General features: G+C 52.2%; 1 protein-coding gene across 2 annotated transcripts in view; it reads right to left on the reverse strand.

Moving 5' to 3' along the window:
* The window catches only part of SKOR2 (SKI family transcriptional corepressor 2), a 45,600-nt gene extending 40,926 nt beyond the window's left edge, over positions 1-4,674 (reverse strand). Inside the window, exons 1-2 of one of the 2 annotated variants that reach the window (XM_034943633.3) lie at positions 4,388-4,674; positions 1-2,242 (exon numbers count right to left, since the gene is read on the reverse strand). The exon at positions 1-2,242 is cut by the window's left edge and continues 409 nt beyond it. In XM_034943633.3, coding sequence (XP_034799524.2) covers positions 1-2,195 — 2,195 coding nt within the window. In that variant the 5' untranslated portion in view covers positions 2,196-2,242; positions 4,388-4,674. The remainder of the gene's footprint in view (positions 2,243-4,387) is intronic. The other variant, XM_057300405.1, reaches the window with a different exon arrangement.
* Positions 4,675-17,894: the final 13,220 nt, after the last annotated feature.

Below are 17,894 nucleotides of genomic sequence, written 5' to 3' on the forward strand. Positions count from 1 at the left end.
TCGTCCTCGGAGCTGTCCTCGCTGGGGTAGCTGCAGCTGGTTCCCCCGGGAGACAGAAGGCCTCGGTGGTGCGGGTGCGGGGCCAGAGGGGGCCGCGGGGGCGGCGGCGGCGGCGGGGCCGGGTGGTGGCGCTCGGAACCCTGCTCGTCGGGCTGCGGGGGCAGCAGCAGAAGCGGCGACGGCGGCTGCGGGGGGTGGTGGTGGTGGTGGTGGTGAGGGTGGTGATGGTGGTGGGGATGCGTCTGGGCCGAGTGGGGCGCGCCCGCCGATGCCCCGTGCAGCTTGGCCAGGCTCTCCGCGTCGTCCTTGCCGCCCACTGGCCGAAAGGCGCTGGAATGGTGGTAGCTGCCACCGCCCGCTTTGCGCCCCTCCAGAAGGTGCGGATGGTGGGGCGCCGGAACCCGGGAGCCCGCGGGGCCAGACCCGGCGGCCGCGGCCCCTGCCCCGGCAGCTGCCACAGAGTCCGCGGGCGGCGTGGAGCCCGCGCTGCAGTCCCCGCCGCTGCCGCCCGGGGGCGACTCGAAGAGCGCGTCGCGAGAGCCGGCGCCCCCGGCAAGAGGAGGTGGGCCCGAGCCCGGGCCGTTGGCCACTACCTGCGGGGGCTGCCCCGGCGGGGGCGCGGCCTCGGCGCTCCCAGCAGCGCCGCCTGGCTCAGCCAGGTCCAGGAAGGCCTGGCGCAGCAGGGCCGGGCTTTCGCCTAGCGCGCAGCCTAGCGCCGAGGGCGGCTGAGGCGGGGGCTGCAGGTAGGTGGGCACCGGGAGCCCGCCAGGGGTCCGCGGCGGCCAGAACATGCAGAAGGGCGGATAGAAGGCGTCCTTGCGGCCCGCGGGCCAGAAGAGGCCGGACAAGCCGGCCTTGGGCGCCGCGCCCGCGCCGCCTGCGCCTGCGCCCCCCAGGGCCTCAGCGGCGGCGCCCGCGTCCTCTTTCTTATGGCACAAGCCGAAGGCGGCGGCCGCGGCAGGGAAGGTGTAGGGGTGCGGGAAGAGCCCGCCGCAGCCCGGGAACTTCTGCAGGACGCCCCCGAACGAGCCCTTGCTGGGCACCGGGATGACTGGGTAGCTGCGCGGGCCTTTGGCCCCTGCCCCGGCACCCGCCCCCGCGCCCGCGCCCACGCCCACGCCGGCCACACAGCCACCCCCAGCGCCGCCCCCACCAGTCCCCGCGCCGCCCGAAGCAGCAGCCACAGAGAGGCTGGCGGCTGCGGCCGAGAGGCTGGCGGCGGCCACTACGGCGGCCTCCTGCAAGGAGTCGTCGTCGTCGTCGAAGCGCGGCCGCTTGTGATGGGCGTGCGGGGCACCAGCCAGCTCTGCCAAGGGCGGCGGTGGCGGCGGCGGCGGCGGGGGCGCACCCAGCAGGTGGGGGCCCAGCAGACCCCCGCCTCCGGCCACCGCGGCCGCGGCGGCCACGGCGGCCGCCTTCACAGAGCTGAGCGGGTGGCAGGCGGGGTGCGCGCCCGGCTGGGGCAGTGCGCGCTTGCGGCTGCCGCCGTTGAACATGGCCTTGACGTCCTCCCAGGCGAAGACCAGCTCGTCCTGGGGACTCTTGTCGGTGAGCTTGAGATGACGGCGCCACGAGTTGAAGTTGGCTGCGTCTGGCTGAGTGTACTTGGCGTCGGGCGTGCGGTGGGAGTGGAAAATGAACTTGTTGGGCGAGAAGTACATGTTGCAGTAGCTGCATTTGATGCACTTGGCGCGCGAGCTGTTGTAGCGCGCGGGTATGAAGCTGCCGCGGCAGCCCCAGGCGCACTCGTGTGACACGTCGAAGGCGAAATTGTCTGGCAGCTTGGGCGGCCTGTTTTCGCCCAGGAACGACTTGCACAGACGCTCGGCCTCGCGTTTGGTGATCATGCCGCAGCGGCGCGATGAGATGGGCATGGCCCCGGCACGCCGCAGGATCTCCAGTTGCACCGGCGTGCACTGCACACACGTGATGCCCAGTGCCACGCGACGGTTGTGGATCTCGTTGTAGCTGAAGTTCTTGAGCAGAGTGTTGGAGATCTGCGCCAGGCACAGGCGCTCTTGCCCGTCGATCACCAACGACACGATGGGAATGCCGTAGAGGATCACCTGGCCCACCTGGTTGGGTTTGAGGTTGGCGTGCCCTGGCCGCGGCTGGCTCAGCGTGTCGGGCTGGAAGGCGCTCGACGGCGACGCCAGCAGGATGTCGTTGGGCCCTGGCAGCGGACTGGAAGCCATCTCCGCCGCAGAACCCCGGGCCGAGCCCTACAGGTCTGCCTTGGACACTGGAAGGGAAAGGAGAAAGCGTTGACTTGAGCCTTTTCAGACTAAAACAGAGGGGTGGGATGAATCGCTAACCAAAGAATTAGAGTAACTTTCTTGCTTTGGTTAAGAAACGATTATTACTGGAAAAAGTGACCAAGTTTTGAACACAAGAAAGTCATCTCTTAATTTCCTTCAAGGCCATCCTTTAGAAATGCAGGAATTTGCACTTCTTAACATTTAAAGTGAATTAACTATGTATTTTCCTCAAAAGCAGTGAATTCCTAAGAAACCTAAGACCTTATCCCGGATTTATAGAAGCCGTTGGAATAAAATGGCTTGCTTCTAGAAATTAGATAGTAACGATAGTTGTAACTAGCACAGATTGTAAAAGTTACGGAAAACTGGGGCTTGGCCATTGAAACCCAAATTTAAAGAGCTGCCATTCTCATTTGCTTGGAGATAGATTGATTTTGGTTAAAAAGTAACCCCAAAAACCCTTTAAAAAGTGATTTTCTTGGTGTCTATGGTTTCCTTGGGGAAATTCATTATTGGTTGAAACACAGGTCATTAAAGCAAAACGAAATCAGCCTTCTCCCTCATCCTTGCCATTAGATATTTTGTTACTGTAATTAGAATTATTTTTTTGAAAAGGTGAAAAATGTACAAAGTCATATACACCGTTGCACCAAAATAGAATGTTTCAGTTTTTAAAAAACCTACTTGCTGAACTGAGTGGTTCTGGTCTCAGATGGGTAGGTAGCTTAAAAACATGAAGTTGAAGATGGTAATCATTTAAAAACTGTTTTACTGTCATTTCCATGACGATAAGAAAGTAAGTAGAGGCAAGGGTGTTAAACCCAGAAACTACACAGGAATGAACAATTCTTGGGGATCTTCATTGGCAGACTTCAAAAGGCAAATTTTTTAGCTTGATGTGAACCACCTTCTGTGACTTTTTTCCCCTAATTTATTTTGATATCTCTATATCTTTATGGGGAAAAGCTGCCCCACCATACAGCCAATCGGTGGACTAGGTAATCTATGGGAGTGTTGAAAGTCGCTATCCCAGGTTGGGTCTGTGGTAAAATTTCTAACTTCACCTCCAGTCAACAGAATGCCACAATGAGGGAAAATATTCAGTAAGTTGAAAATACAGAACAAGGAAGCGGAAAGAAATTTTAGTGACAATGCCACTAAGTGGAAAGAAGGAAAGTGGCTCACTCCCTAGGAAAACACACACTGATCTTTCCACAGCTACATCTCAAGCGCATTGGCCGAGGAAGGCTATGCTTTGCCCTGAAAAATCACCAGAGGCCATAGCGTGGCCCCTTTCGGCCACGTACAGCGAGTTCGCTATTACAGTGCTTTCAGAGGGTACACGATCTTACTCCCTCACCCAATTTCTTATCCGTGTCCTCTCTCTGGGCCCCTGTGGCATCTATACAGCAGCCTCTGTCCTGCTGCCCTCTGGATCCTCAGTTCTCATTACATTTGGCGGCCTCCAGGAAGCTTGAACAAACCTCGACGCGATCAAAGGAGAGGAAAGCCTGCTTGTCACTTTGGGTGGATCAGAGACAATATTTCCAGGGGACAGGGCGTTACACGGCAGTTCAAGGCGCAGTGACACCCGAGTCTGATACAACCAACACTAGCTTCGTCAGGTGGCCCTTCGATGCTCATTTCCCTACCAAACAAGATTCATATCCGCTTAATAAGACCCTGGGATAATTCCAACTCTCGCTCCCCAGCAAGGCGCGCGGCTGGCCAGCCGGGGCGGGAAGCTGGCTCTGCGTTAAGGACTCGCAGCCTTAGCAGCAGTAGACCAGGCAGAAGTGTCTCCTCACTTTTACCCCAAGCCCTCCCAGAAACTCCCGTCAGAGCAGACACAAGGTTTTGGTTGGGGCATTATTTTTTGGGTGGGTGGGGAGGGGAGAAGAGACAATTAAAAGTTAGTTGAACTGAGAAAGGAACCTGGTGAACTTCCCTATCCTGCCCAACAGCCAAAGACCCCCCACCCCCAACTTAGTTCTCCCGACTCCCAAACCAGTCACCACGGAAGCCCACCGCTGCCCCTCAACCTAACGCGGAAAATCCTACCGCTGGGGATCTCAAATAGGTGCCCAGCAAGCTGTGTGCCGGATTGGGGCGGCCGGTTCCGGCAATACCTGGTAACCTCTGGGTGTCTTTAGGCGTGTGGCTGCCGGCCCATCTTCCGAGGGCGCTCGGAGGCGAAGCATCCAAGCGGGTCCTCGTATCCAGCGGGCGGGACTCTGGCGGGCTCCACGCGAAGATCCGGGCTCTCGCCCGAGCGAATGGCGCTCAAACCCCGGCCTGGGGAGAATGACGGCCTGAATTGCGGCGGGGCGTCCCCTCCACCGCAGAAAGTGTGGGTACGCAGAAACCCGCGGCAGGAGAGCCCCAAGTGGAGCGCAGTCTGACAGCGTCTGTCTCTGAACTCGTGTCGGACCGAGGGGACGCCACCCAGCGGGCAGGGTGACGTCACCGTCTCCCTGACACTCCACATTAAAGGGCTGGCATGTTACAGGGAGGGAGGGGGAGAGCGAAAGCCAGCGCGAGCAACAGAGAGATTCTTTCTCAGCAGGCACGAAAGCTACCAACCTAACCAACTCGCAATTGACAACAACCTCCTCAGCCCCGGAGTAAACTGCAGCAATGGTGCTGGAGCCGCAGATCTGATTTAGGAGTGGAAAGCGAACAGTCTGCCTGCATCCCGGGACCTAGATCCTGGAGGCCCCGGATTCTAGAAGGACGCCTCCAAATTAACTATATCCCTGACCGTTATTGTCTCCTCCCCTCATTTCTGAGTCACCCTCCTTCATGAATGATCCCTCTGGTACGTGTACCAGAGCAAAGCTGCTCTGTGTCTGAAGACAGAATCCACAGTCAGCCGGAGAATAAATTAGCTTCAGTGACTCCTTTGAAACACTATGAAATGAGAAAAAGGAGAGAAGTTTCCACATAGGGTGCCCAATCAAAAAACTTGGAGTGCCCCGACTTTTGCATATACATTTGCTTTATAGGACAAGATGCAGAGTCACTGCAGCCTTCTCTTTTATGGAGTGTACAATTAGGTGAGGACCCCAATATGTGCATGTGCACATCGATTTATCAAACTTCATTCAGAATCGTCCTCTAACCCATTTTACAAGATCCATACAGACTACCTCTACACAAGGAAAGGGTGGGGCAGGGAAGCAGGGAGGTCCCCCACATGGAAGAGTCCTTGAGCAAGTTGCCAATTTTCTTGGAGAAATAAATAAATTTAATCAGGAAAACATGTAGAAGCATGATCTCCTCCCCTAAAATAAAGACTAGGATGAGAAAACATTTCCTCATAGTTTCCCTAAATGAGGCGCACCCTAGTGTATTAATGAAGTGTCAATATAGTGCGTCCCAATTGACCAGCTGTCAAAGCGACCACTGGCTAGTTTATCGGAAAGGAAAGAAACCACTTATTTGGAGTATGTTCTAAGAAGGATGCCGGCTGGGGTGGGGCTGGGAAATCCTTTAAGTTTTTCCTTTACTACCATAGCTGAATTTTCAATTGCTGCCTAGTGAAACAGTCCTAGCATTGTGGAAATGATGGAAAAACATCTACCAAGCTGAAAGCCCACCCAGATTGTGTCATAGCACCAACAACATACCACTCCTAAATACAAGAGCAAAAATGTGAAATATTAACCTTCATCAAAGGTTAATAAACCCAAGGAAAGTCAGTTGAACAGAAACATGAGGGCTTGTTGCTCAGGAGTTGTGGCTATTTTAAATTAATATCCTGAAAACACAGTTACAGAGCCATGAAAATCGAAACGTTTGGGCATAAGTTTCAACGGGCAATGAAAGAATTTTTCACCCATCTTCTAGTTTCTAAAGACATTCAAGGCACAAATTGGGCTTTATCCTAAGGGGCTGAAATCAACCTAGTGCTCCCCCGCCAATACCCCAAAGCCTCCCATCCTAAAAAGAAGGAAAACTCACACTTTCTGCCTACCCAGCCCATTGGCCAAAAGCGCGCCATTGTCATTCACAAATCCCTTCTCTCCGAGGCTGAAGGCTCAGTGCTCTTTAGAAGGTTTCAGGGCTAAGCTGGTTCTTTTCCCCTCCTCTGCCTCCTCTCTGGGGTCAGGGGCTCCCACAAAGGGAAACGTTCCCAGTTCCCAGACTGCCAGGAAGAAATCTTGAGCCACGTGGAAACGAACCCTGGAAATGGGGCTGATTTTACGACTGAGAGCGGGAAGAAAGGAGAAGTCCTATCACCTCTCTAACTACCACAGGGAAATATCTGGTTGCTGCCGGGGAGGGAGCACTACGAGGTCTTCACTTTTGATTGTACAGTTCCCATTGTTACCCCACAAAGCTCCTCTTCCTCTTACAGATGCCTATCTTTTAAAAAAGAGTGTCTTCAAAAACAGATTTATTTGACAAGAGAAATGGGCTGAATCTTTGCCTTCCCTCCCATTCCAGGTTACCCTGAGGACTGAATCCACATCTGGGTGGCAACTGTAGCCACTTCCTTACCTGAATTTTAAAACAGAAACATTTACAAATTACTTTTGGGCTTACTGCACACAAGCCTTAACTTTCTTCCCCAGTGCCCCCCCCCCCACCCTACAGGACAAACAGGATACACAACTTTAATAGAAAAAGGTTTCATTGGAAGGAAAAATGCGTGGTGTTAGGTTAAATAATTTTACACAATTCTAAGAATAGTTCAGTGTTTTATTTCCCCTATGAGTCTAGGGTGCCTGTTTAAAAAGTCAGGTCAATTATATATTTTTGGAAGGTAAAAGTGGATAACAGTTATTCAAAGACTTCACACTTGCCCCCAGTGAATCCTCATCTTGAGACCAGAGATGGACTGCAGAATCACAGCCTGTTGGTATATTTTGAGTCTGCGAGCAACCTTCTGCCACCCACTGTCTCTGTGACCCTTTGTTTTCTCCTCAGTTTGAACAAGTCTCCTGCTGGTCCTCTGTGGAGTCCTTGTCAGTCCCTGTTCTGGCCCCTGGGACACTGGCAGGCTCAGGGAGGAGTCGACGGTGGCGAGAGGAGGCTGGTCGAGCCCGAGTTAATCAATGCTTTCCTCTTCGAGCTGACATGCATTTTACACGTCAGGACTCTCCTCAGCCGGCTAATTGATTCAAATTGTTTTATTGGTTAAACTGGTGTCACCCATTTTCATGATCTATCACCACATGGAGGAGAGCATTTCCACTCCCATCTCCGTTCCGGGCGGCTGCGGTTCACCCAGGCCAAGGACACGTAAAGGAGCCCAGACGCGGGACCCAGAGGAAAACCACAAACCGAGCTGGCCTTCTCATAACTGGAGAGGCGACGTCTGGAAGTAAGAGGAAGAGGCCGGCACAGCAGCGCATATGGGCTTCCAGCTACAAATTTAAACTGGTTGAAGCGAACCCACGCTCAGCCGGGCCTGGGCCCAGTTTCCTCCACCTGGGACACAGTCGGTTTCCAAGCCGGCGGTGAACTCCGCGGTATAGGAGGCCACAACAAAACCCGGGATGGGAACTGTCCGCGGTGCTGACGAGATGCATCGTTCCAAAGCACAGCGAATCCTACTGTGTTCAAGTCGGGAAGAAGCCTCCCAGCATGTAATTGAGCCTTAGATTCGGCTCTGGGCGGGCTCGAGCAGAGCCTCATAGTCTTAAGAGGCGGGCAAGGGGCAACACAGAACCACACCCCCTACTTCTCCCACACTTGCCCCATCTCCAAGGACTGAGCAATCCAGATCTCTCAACCCCACCCCCTTCCTTGCATTGACAGCAAAGAAAATAAAAGCCTGGATAAAAAATCATTACAATCTGAAACACCAGATATGCCCTCTCTTCCCACTCCCAGTTTGGATGTTAAGGAACGCATGACAGTTACAGATCAGAAAAACAGCCTCTATCCTTCTCTCCCACTCCCTCTTACCCCATTCTCAGCTCTTAGGCAGAAATCTTACTGCTCCCGTCTCCCTGATAGAAGTGTCCCTGGCATTGGTATTTCTGCATCAAATAGGGCAAGAAATGATTTCTCTGTTAGTCCCAAGCCTGCAAAAGTTGACCCATATGGCCCAGAAAGAAACTGGGAGACTGGCAGTACTGGAAGGGGCAGAAGAATTCTGGTATATTAGAAAGAACCGGGGATTCAGAATCAGATGAAACTGAGTACAAATTTCTCCTCAATCACTGACTAGCTGTGGAATCTTGCTCAGATACCTCACCTCCCCAAGCCTCCGTTTCTTCATTTGCAAAATGAGGAGATTGATAGGTAGCCCACAGGGGTGTTGTGAGAATTAAGTAAGATCATATATGCAAAGTGCATGGCACACAGTAGTCATTTAATACACGGTAGTTTTAAAAGCATTTTCCTCAGAGAATGGGGACAAGAGCTAGTACTGTCCTGTTACAAGATACATTAGAAATCTTTAATAGCTCCAGAATAAAAGATATCAAAGGCACTTTACCTTAGTGGTGAGCAGAGAGGGAACCAAGTTCTCTGGAGGAACATTAGTCCTTTTGTTAAAATTTTATCTGGCCTTTAATTGGTCTAGTCTTTATTTTATATACAGTTGGCCAGAACCCCAGCTAGCATTTGTTTAACCCATTGTAAGTAGATTGGCAATAAAGATTAGCAATGATAATGGCCATAATGATAACGATTGCTGATAACCCTCAGCTCTCACTTTCTACCCTAAAAATCTTTCTGCAGCCGGGCTCAGACTCCCTGGTTTTCCGTTTATTGCCCCAGCTGTGGTTGCATGGAACAAACCAGGGACTAGGAGCAAACTAAAGATTTATTCATGGCGGAAGTCACAGGATGAACTAGAAAGGGCTCCGAGCATCCTGGGGCTGACTCAATCTTTGAATCTTCTCTGAAATATTGTTTATAAACAAGGGCCCAGTCCAAGAGAAGTACAGCGAGAGCACAAACCAAATATTCTAAACTGGAATTGGGAAGGGAAATTGAGCATACTTTGCAGGACCGGTATTCCTGCCCCAGTGATCCCTTGAGTTCTTCATGCACCAGTGACTATGGGAATCAGTGAGCTCTTACACTTCAAACAAGCACCTTTTAAAGAAATAGTGATGGTGGGAGGAGAAACTGAGACTCGGTTGTCCTTAATCAGAGGAAATCTTTCTCACAAGAAAGCTTGCTTTTGGGTAAGTGGCAGAGAAGAGTCTTAACCTCCTTACCCTTAGTTCACAGGGACTAACTGAAACAGTTGCTATTGGCCTTTCTTTATTGTAACAGAGAACACCTATAAGTCCTCCCAAACCTGTAAACACAGCAAGGCACACATGTGCACATCGTTTCCATGAAGTAATAATATTCAGAATGGAAGATGAAGTTGGTGAACTTGGTGGTCACTTAGCAAATATTAGTTGAACAAGATAAAATTCAAAGGCACACAAAATACCTGAGGATACACACAGACCCATGGATGCACACTCCCTGAACACACCTGTGAATATGCATCTAAGAAAAACACTGGCACAGGGAATAAGCCCATTAGGCTCTCTCGCTTTTCTCTTTTCTCCTTTCTCTCTCTCTCACTCTCTCTCTGTCTCTTTGCACGTATACACATATGTACCCGCCCTCTCCACCCACCTCCTCCCCATATAGGGAAGGAGGGGGTCCTTTGAAATGGAGGTGGTCCCAGCTGGAAAACCCCGGAGCTCATTTAGATCACATCACTTCAGGCTTTTGTCTCTGCTCCTGAATAACCTAGGCTGCTACAACAAAAGGATAAGGCATCTACATGGAGTTTTCATTGGCAAAGATGCATCTCAAAGATGCTGCTATGATAATGAATAACAAGGCAAGATGCTTGCCTTTTCTGATAGTCACTCCTAAAGAATGGAGAGGAGAAAAAAGGAGAAGGGAAGAGGGAGAAAGGGGAGTAGGAAATAGGATTGGGGAAGATGAAACCACAGCAAGTATTTGGTTGCATTTCTGCAAAAGAGTCTTTAATCATACGAAGACTCCAACTACCACTAAGTATGAGACATGAGGCCTAGGGCTTATTTTATTTTACAACTGGCTATTTTGTTTCCAGCAACCAGTTTAAGAAGTAAATAAAACTGAGGATGCAGAGAGGGTGTGGAGAGCAGGACCCTTTAAATCTTGGGGAGGGGAAGCAAAGGAGTGGGAGTAGGGGGAGGGGTTGTAGATTGTAGTTGACATGTCACGAGAGAGATGTACATTTACCATCTCCCCAGCTGACACTGGTGGAAGGAACATTGGATTTTATTTCCTAAGGAAATAAAAGCTTTCTTTTTCCCTTTCCTACTGTTCTCTCTATCTTACCCTCCCCCATCATTCAACTCATCTGAAAAATTTCTACTTTGCCATCAAGCTTGATCCAATTACCTAATGCACTATTAAACTATCTTGTGTTCTCTGACTGCCCAATAAGCATAATGCCTTCAGCTTCTCTCCTGCCTGCACACTTTAACTCAGTGGTAGCAAAAGATAAAATTAGATATTAGCAAAATAAATCCCAGGGAAGAGGATGATAGAAATCTGAGTCATTGATTTTTTTTTTCTTGAAAATACAGCAACCAGTGAATATGCAGAGAGAATGTTGGGAGAAATTTTCTATTTTGGTGTATTTAAAAGTTATTTTTTAAGCAAAAAAAATTAAGAAAAAAGAAGGCTTTCTGTCATGGAGCTCAAGGGGTTCCAAGTGAAAGTGCAGCTAAACAGACCAAAGACAATACCATCCCAAAGTTCGTCAAGACACATTATGATATCATCGGCAAACTCTTAATGTTGGCAAATAATTAAATTTTCTATCTTTTAGAACTGTGTAACCTTGGGTGTCTTAGAAACAAATTGTACAAACAAACCATGGAGATGAGCACTGAGGGTTTCAGAAGAGATATAATGAACCAACTTTAATTACTAACTTGAAATTAAAAATGTAATATACAGATTTAAATTTATTTTCACCTAAATTGTGTATAAAATTATATGGCTTTTGCAGGCTAAGAAATGCTTTGTAACCAGCCATGCTACTAAAAAGTCTGAAGTAGTTTCCAAAACTGAGTTCCCAGACTCACACAGTAATAATGATACATTTATCATTACTGATGACCACCTACTGGGTAATTATTGCTTTGTTACTACTATTACAATCAAGAGATTTCTTTATTTACTGTTAACATTCACTTAAAACTGAATGTTAATGACTGTTCTGAATTCACCAAAGAGAGTTTTCTGTTATATTTCAGAAGTACTTACGTCCTGGTTCAGAAATGGAAAACCATATCATAACAGAGTGGAAGGCTGGGTGAGCGCTTGGTTCTCACCCTCTCTTGAGAATGAAAACAGTATTCTGAGGATTTCTGGAGCAAAATTTTCCAGCTCAGAGTTGCAAAAGGTTAACATAATGCAGCCACTTGACTTGTGCTAATTATGTAAGTATTTTATTACAGGAGATTCATTCATTATTGATGCTTGTTTGCAGTAACTTCCTGCTTGGGGGAGTTATATTTTATATGAGAAGTAAACAACCCATGGCTCCAGGGCTAGCCTCCTCCTCATCTGATTTCCTCCTACCCCTTTGTCTAGTTTCACAACAATCCTCCTGGGTTGGTATGTCCCTACTGAGGCAGAGAGACAATTCCCTAAGAATTTCCTCTTCTCCCTCCATTTTCTTTTCCCATTCAGAACTTCCTTGTTCCTAAAAGGTAGAGCTCAGGGTATGGAAGTGTTGAGGTGGGGAGGAGGTAGGTGAGAAAATAAAACTGGCCACAAATTTTTCTCTTTGGAAGCTACTCTCAGCTCTTAGCCCAGAAATATCAGAAGTCAGTCTGGCCTTTGGTATACCCAGAGGTTAGGAGATGGTCATTTTGGAAGTGGACATGGTGGATGCTGTTGACCAATGGTCAAGCTCAGAAAGAGGCTCCTTCCTATCCCCTAAGTCAGAACCTCATCTCACAGCTATTGGTGGTTGGTGCAGTCTACAGTATCTTCTTCCCTGGGCCAATGCCCTGGGAAGATACGGCCCTATGCCCAGTTGCACTAGGAAAAGACATCACTTTGCTGTGGGATGGCCTCCATGAGCCCCTGTGAAGGACTGTGTTGGCTGCTTGGCCAAGGGGCTCTCAGGAGTTTCACTCTAAAAACATGTACTGGCCATCTGAGGCGGTCTATTTGGTGGGAGGCCAGTGTTTCCTAGAGAAGCCAAAAGGCCCTGGCATAGGCCTGCAGCCTAGGAGGAAGGGTTTCTTCTTGGGCTTTCTTCCAAGTTCTGAGATCCCTGCTCACGAGTCCCAGTTCAGAGCTGGGATGGATATAAGATGTGAGTTCAGCATGCTCCAGACCCTTAGACGAAGTTAGAAATTGGAGATGGTAGAAGGGCAGTGGGAGAGGGTGAAGCAGTTTGGGGGGGTGGTGGGGGACACTGTAAAGACTGTGTTCTTGAAGGTTCTGATGTGAGCAGGTGGGAATGAATACGATGGAAACTGAAGTCTCAAGGCGTTGGACCAGTGTGAAAAGAATGAAATGGTATGGTCTGAGATGGGGTAAGGAGAGCTTTGGGGAGGTGCATGCAAATTAGTTGGAATTGGGCAAGTCTTGCCACAGTCCTAAGCAGCACCGTCAGAGCTCAAAACCCAGATTCAGCCCTGGGCCTCTACTATCTAGCCTAGAACTTCTGCAGTTTGGGGGTAGACATGGGGATGGGGTGATGACCCAAGGTCCCAGGGGGCTCTGGGAAGAGCCCTGGGTTGGTGTGAGAGGATGGTGAGAGTACAAGATTGGGTACAGAAAGGCTGCCCCGGGCTTGGTCAGCACAATCTTCGCTCTCTTGGGCGCATCGCTTCTCTGCTTTTACCCCTCGCCAGGGTGGAACCGCTCTGGGTGATCTAGGAGGAATGCCGTTCCCAGCAAGCCGTCCTTAATGGTCCTTTAACAAACTCTTCGATCTCTCTTTGGCCGCTCTGGCTCTCGCTCGCCTCCTCCCTCTTCCCTTCTCCACTGCCTCTATCAGTTATTTATGAGCAGCGTTAATTATTCACGAAAAGAGAAAACTCCAGCTTTGGGAACTTTTCTAGGAGACGTTTGGGGGGTTTCTCTCTTTCCCACCCCATGGCAGTTTGAGAATTGGGGTCTTCGGGGAGTCTATTTGGCCGGATCCTGCTTTGAAGCAGTGGGGAAAGGGAAGCCCAGTGGTTGGGCCAGAGACGGGGCTAGGGGTGCACCCCTCGTCCCGGTCAGCTCTTGCGGCTGCCTACGTTCCTTCACCTGCCGGGACCGGGAAGTTACTAGGCTCGCCCGCGGGAGTCGCTGTCCGAGCTTGGCAGTGCTGAAACCGCCGGCGTGAGCTCGGGGGCTGCGGGCTGCGGAGGTTCAGGGGCAAAAATCTGGATGCTGTCCTAAGCTAGGGAGCCGCTTTCCACAGCGTCTCCAAAAAGTCTCGTTTGCCTTCTCTCCCTAGCTCTCTTCATATCCCCCCCACCCCCTCGCCCACAAGTGACACCAGAACGCTGTAACCAAAGATTAATTGCCTTAATCAAATCGACCCACCTTCTGCAATTAATCTTTTAGCAACAAATTAGAGACAATTTACCTCAACCTCCCGGGTCAGGCGGAGATAGGTGGGATGGGGTGGGGGATGGTCAGGGTGGGAGACTCTGACAAAATTTACAAATGGTGCGGAATGGGGACTTCGGAATGGGTGTGCGTTTGAAGTGGAGGGGAGGGAGGAGGTCGAGGTCAGCTGCTGGGCTGTGCCGGGGGCTAGAAATTCCTGGAGTCCCTTTGGTCCCCGTATTCTCCAAAGGAAGGGAGGCCGAGGGCGGAGGACGAAGCCACTTACCTGTCCGCGCCGCCCGCGCGGTCTCCGGCCCCCTGCGCGAGGTCCTCCCTCCTGCCTCGCTCTCCGCGGCTCCTCCGCGCTCTGCCTCCCGCGGCGCCTGCCGCCTCCCCTGCGCGGATCAGCCGCCGCCGCCCGCCGCCCGCGGTCCTCTGCGTTCCTGCTCGCGATCCGGCCCTTCGCCGCGACCCTGTCCTGTCCCACCCCTCCCCTTCTCGGCGGTTCCTGCAGCGGCTCAGCTCTTCCTACTCTCCTCCTGGGCAAGTTTGTAAGTTTAGGGTGAGGGTCGGTCTCCTCGCGCCCTGCTTCTCGGCTTAGCTTGCTCAGATCCGCACCCCCCCACTCCCCACCTCAGACCTGGGTCTCTGACGCCGCCTGTTGGTCAGGCAGGGCAGGGCGAGGAGCGCAGCGCCAGCCCCAGCCCCATCACCCCACCCTTCACCCCTCCATGCCCAGTGGTCGAAGGAGGACAGAAATGAGGCGAGGGCTGGAGGCCTAGTAATTGGAGTAGGACCAGGGGCAGGAGGAAGCAATCCGCCCTGGGGGCGCGCAGCCTGGGCCGGCAACTTGAACTCCCTTGCCAGAAGGGTTGTCCCGGGACGCGCAGGTGCGCTTCTCCTGTGCCGCCCTAGGGCAGTCCACTAGGAGGGGGCACCATTTCCAAACTTTCCCGGGGAACGACCACCTGAGGTGAGATGAGAACCTATTGTGCGTCTCCAGGAGGGGAGCTGGGAAGATTGGATACGGAAGACTGAGCCCTTCTCAGCATCCCCAGGAAGGAAAGCTTTAGGGCCAAACATAGGCTGCTTAAAAAAAAAAAAAAAAAAAAAAAAAAGTTAGTCGAATCCATCTCATAACGAAGTGTCAGACTGCGTGTCAGGGAGACCGCGGGCCAGGGGTTCCAGTTGGAGCCCAGCGTTCCAGGAGGGGATGAAGACCGAGTTCGGTAAAACAGCGTGGTATTACAAAGTTTGCCTTTCAGGCTCCGGCCTAGCTCCTTCCTTGGCAACTTTCCAAGTGCCGGCAACCCTCACTGGATCATCCTACCCTTGGAACTTCTTGGGAAGCCTCGGTTTAGCCTTGGATCCACCAAGACATCGGCGAAATGGAGGCGTTGCATCCCCCTCCCCATCCTCGTCCTGTCTTTTTCATTGAAAGAATTGATGGACTGTTTCTGCCCTGCTCCCTCCTTCTCTAATAAACGCTTCCCATAGATTATTCGACACAGAGAAGGAAGGCGGCTGCTTAAAAAACAAAAAGCCATAGCCCTAATGAGTTCAATTACAATGTGGTAAACACATTGCCTCTACGCTTTAATTAAGCCTGCTGCCCAATTTTAACTCATTAGTAATTCATTAAGAGAACAGCCCCGTGCTGGCTGGTGGAAGGCACCGCAGACCGACTGTGCACGAAGTCCACACGCGCGCAGACCGCCGCCGGCCCTCACCTTGCGCGTGAGCGAGTCAGGTTTGCGACCCAGTGGCGTTGTTCTAGTCCAACAAGACTAGACCCCCCGCTCTGCCAGACACACTGGGCTTTGCAGGTCCAAGCTCCCGGGATAACCTTTCCCGGCTTGAGTCCCTCGGGCTTGAAACGTGGTTTAGCAAACCTGCTGGGTGGGGTGGCGGTGGTGTGGGGCCGGGCCACAGTTGAGAAGCAAATCCCCGGGTTAAAAGAGCTTCTCTTGCCTAAGGCCAGATCCAGTCGCCCGGTGTGGCACGTATCCACCCTCCTTCCCTGGTTCTTCTTTCATTTTGCGACAGTCTCATGAAAAATCTAAGTTCGGCCTTAGCTCTCAGCTCCGGCTACCCTCTGCACGCTCCCCTACCCTGTACCCGGGAGAAGCTTCTGTTCAAATGAGACTGATTTTTTGCGTGGTGGGGAGGTGAGGGGAGAAGAAAACTGTTGGCTAGAGAGGTGAATATCTGAAGGCAGAGCACAGACCTCTGCTTTTCCCTCTTTCTCACTCTTCTCCTCTGCTTGGGAGCGGGGCTGGGGTTAAGGCCACATCTGTAACTATGTCAGTTGAGACCAGACCTCTGTCAGGATAAGAAATGGAGACAGCGTTGCAGAGCGAATCACTCATGGTCTTTCCATTTCATAATCGAGGGAGACAGCGCAAGCAGGTCAAACTCGACCGGTTCGCTTCCTCCCACCCCTAACTTGGCGGGATCTGAGAAGAAAGTTCCCGCATGTTGTGAGCGTCCCAGGGCTTGGATAGGACAGACCTCGCAGGTCCCCAAGCTCCAGCTTGGAGTTCCCAAGGAGAAGGGAAGCGCGAGTGCTATGGAGCGAGGTTTTGGTGAGGAAAAGGGCCTCGCGCCCCCTTAGTGCCGTCGCTCTGGGGAATCTTCTTTCGCTGGGAGGATGAATGGGGCGCTCGCCGCGGCTCATGGCGCCCCCTAGGAGCGGCAGGAAACTTCTCCTGCAGGGCAGCGCGGGCCGGGCTCCGCCTCCGAAAGGCGGGCGGGGAGGGTAGTTGCTGGGGGTCCCTAGGGCGGGCCCCAGGACCTCTAGGAAATGCCGGGGGCTGTTTGCTACGGCTTCATCCCGGAGCTCCTGCTCGGGGTTGCCGGCTGCCCCTGCTGGCGTCCCTCTTCCCTTCCTTTGCGTAAGCGGCAACTCCTCCAGGAAGCCAGTGGAAGGACCGGATTTCCTCTCCACGTAGGGTAGTAGATCGCATAGCCCAGCCGGATCGCCCAGCAGGAGTGCAGGGCGCGCGTCGGGGTTTCTCCGGCTTGTGGGTGTGCGGTTCGAAACCTTAGCTGGGGTGGGGGAAGGGATGTCTTTAACTTTCTGTCTACCCTCCCCCTCTTCCCTCTCTCAGCCTAGAGGCAGGGGATGCTGCGGGATCAGACTGGGTGCACCGAGGCGGAGGGCCATGCCGGGCTTCGCCCTTCCTGGGTTTCCCGGAGTCCGTTCCGGAGAAACCCTGGCATTGCCAGAACTGGGTCCCCGCACTCACTCCTCCATAATTCGCGGCGGATCAGCGGGAGGAGGGCAGAGGGCGGGGGCGAGGCAGCTTCCTGGCGGGTATGTCGCAAAGTGTGCGGGGTGTGGCGCAAAGTGCGCGGACCCGGGTCCTGGACCGAAGATTTAGCCCAGGGTTTCGTGTGTGTTGCTCCCTGTTGCTTTCTACGGGGTCTGCGCTGGCCTCCTCCTCGGGCGACTGGGCCCTGAGGCAACAGCGCCTTCTCGAGCCCCGAGGATTGACCGCCCCGAGCCTGCCTGGAGCAGGGCCTCTCTCCAGCGCGGTGTGATGAAAGTAAGAAAATCGGACCCCTGCCCCAGGCAATAGGGGAGGCCTAAAATGAAGGGGGCAGCGATGGGGTCGGAAATGCGCGCAAGTTGAGAGTCTCGCAGGGAACTCATCTCTTGCTCAGGGTTTCCGTGTTTGGAATCCAGTTAGATGTCTGCGGGGGATCTCCAAGGCTCTCATTCCATGAAGGCATTTTTATCCACTCTGGGGGAAATGTTGCCAGGGCAGACATTTCGGAAAGGTCCCTCGGGCCCGATGTTAATTACAACTGAAATAGATTGTCTTCCTTCACTTTTTTTCTCCTAATGCAAGGACAGGGAGGTAGAATATAATTTATTCCTGTTGACAGTAGGATAAATAAATACATTTTTGGATTACTAAGAGTTGACTGCTAGGGGAAGATAGCTTCCCCACAGTATCAGATGGAACCTTTAGAATTGGCCCTGGGACAAGGAAGTGGCCTTGTTTGTCAGGAGCTTTAATACAAGCTTCACCCCAAATAGCCACTATGCCCTTCTTTCCTGGCATGGGATATTGAGAACAGGGCTGAACGAGGTCGATTTTGGGG

This window comes from Pan paniscus, chromosome 17, assembly GCF_029289425.2.
Source record: "Pan paniscus chromosome 17, NHGRI_mPanPan1-v2.0_pri, whole genome shotgun sequence".
In the NCBI taxonomy this organism is placed as follows: Eukaryota; Metazoa; Chordata; class Mammalia; order Primates; family Hominidae; genus Pan; species Pan paniscus.